The 1,752-nt window shown below is 59.2% G+C and overlaps 1 protein-coding gene across 1 annotated transcript in view; it reads right to left on the reverse strand.

The window, feature by feature from the left end:
- NOTCH3 (notch 3) overlaps positions 1-1,752 on the reverse strand; it is a gene marked incomplete at its 5' end in the record, with an annotated part of 53,469 nt that overhangs the window by 10,706 nt on the left and 41,011 nt on the right. Inside the window, 3 exon segments of the mRNA XM_011980613.1 lie at positions 603-687; positions 849-1,071; positions 1,190-1,344. Coding sequence (XP_011836003.1) covers positions 603-687; positions 849-1,071; positions 1,190-1,344 — 463 coding nt within the window.

Raw genomic sequence — 1,752 nt, forward strand, 5'->3', positions numbered from 1 at the left:
AGTAGCTGGGATTACAGGCACCCACCACCATGCCCAGCTAATCTTTTGTATTTTTAGTAGAGATGGGGTTTCACCATTTTGGTCAGGCTGGTCTCGAACTCCTGACCTCAGGTGATCCACCTCTGTGGGATTTTTTAATGGCAGCCACAGCTGACTCATACTGAACCCAGGGGCATGACTGCATGAAATGGTGCTTAGAACTGGCTCAGAGCACTTCCAGGCTAATCCCATGCTGGACAAAATAGGAACTGACAGAGATAAGGCAGACTCACTCTCTGGGATTGGGGGACACCTCCAAAAAGAGTGCAGTCTGGCCAGGATGCAGGATCCTGGCTGGGGAGGGGCAGGACGGAGTGAAAGATTTTCCACCTGCCCAGAGGGACCCTTGGGGCCCCAGTGGCAAATCTCCTCCTCCCTCTGAGGTCACAGAACCACACTAAGAAGAAAACAGCATTGCAAAGCTGTGACTATTCTCTGGAGCTAGGGAGGTGGGGACAGCGGTGACATCCCCTGATTACACCCATCATCCATTGGGGACCCCACCCAGTACCCTGAGGGGAGGGGCCAGAGGAGGGGGCAAAGCTCAGAAGAGGGGGCAGTACCTTCAGCCGCTTGGCCTCTGGGCACTCTGTGTCCATCCAGTCTGTGGCCACCTCCCCCATCAGGCTCTCACCCTTGGCCATGTTCCTGGCAGACAATGGGAAGAGGGGATGTGAGAGGGGACACTAGAGGTGTCCAGCTGGGAAGGAGGATTTGAGGTGGGGTCAGAGGTATGAGTCAGGTCAAGGCGGGGTCCAGGGCTCACAAGGTCCCCGTAGTCAGGGACAGGGAGTGAGCAGGGTTCTCACTTCATGCCCAGCGCATCTTGGCCCACGGGTTCCCGCCGGCCCTTGTGACCAGCGGCCACGTCCTTGTGCAGTGAGAAGCCCTCGGGGAACCAGAGGGTGCTGTGCTCGCGCTTGCGCCGGGCCACCATGACGCCCAGGACGAGGATGACCAGCAGCAAGACGGCACCCGCCACTAGCAGAGGCAGCAGCGGGACGCTGGGTTCTGGAGGCTCCAGCGGCTCCCCTAAGAGTAGGAAGCAAGGGGTGGGGCTTCAGTTGAGGGTGGGGCTTTGGCATCGGGGCGGGGCTTCGGCTGCCCCCAGCTTGGTCCCCGCCACCCCCTCCCCAAGACCGGGTCGCACCCCGCACGTCCCGCAGTGGGTACGGGAAGTCCAAGCGCTCCACTGCTGACAGCGCTCCCAGGTAGTCAGCAGCACTCTGGGCATCGGGGAAGCAGTGATCATTCTCAGGCGACTGCAGGCAGAGCCGGTTGTCAATCTCCAGCATCACTACGGACCTGCGGGGACAGCAGGGAGGGACCAGAGGGTTCAAGAATTGCCTGATGCACCCCCTGGCACCAAGTCCCACCTTCCCTCCCCAGCGCCTGGCTCTTCATCCACAGGTTTCCATGACCCACCTGCAACCACCTGGCATCCAACCCCACTGCACCCCCAAAACGTGTCTTGCTGTGGTCAGCAGTCCCCCCCAGAGCCGTGAATCCAGTGGATATTGTTTTTTGGTGTTGCACCCAGGCTGGAGTGCAGTGGCGCTATCTGGGCTCACTGCAACTTCCCCTCCTGGATTCAAGCGATTCCCCTGCCTCAGCCTCCTGAGTAGCTGGGATTACAGGCATGCGCCACCACGCCCAGCTAATTTTTTTGTATTTTTAGAAGAGATGGGGTTTTACCATGTTGGCAAGGCTGGT

This window comes from Mandrillus leucophaeus, unplaced genomic scaffold (assembly GCF_000951045.1).
Source record: "Mandrillus leucophaeus isolate KB7577 unplaced genomic scaffold, Mleu.le_1.0 Scaffold215, whole genome shotgun sequence".
NCBI classification, from domain to species: domain Eukaryota; kingdom Metazoa; phylum Chordata; class Mammalia; order Primates; family Cercopithecidae; genus Mandrillus; species Mandrillus leucophaeus.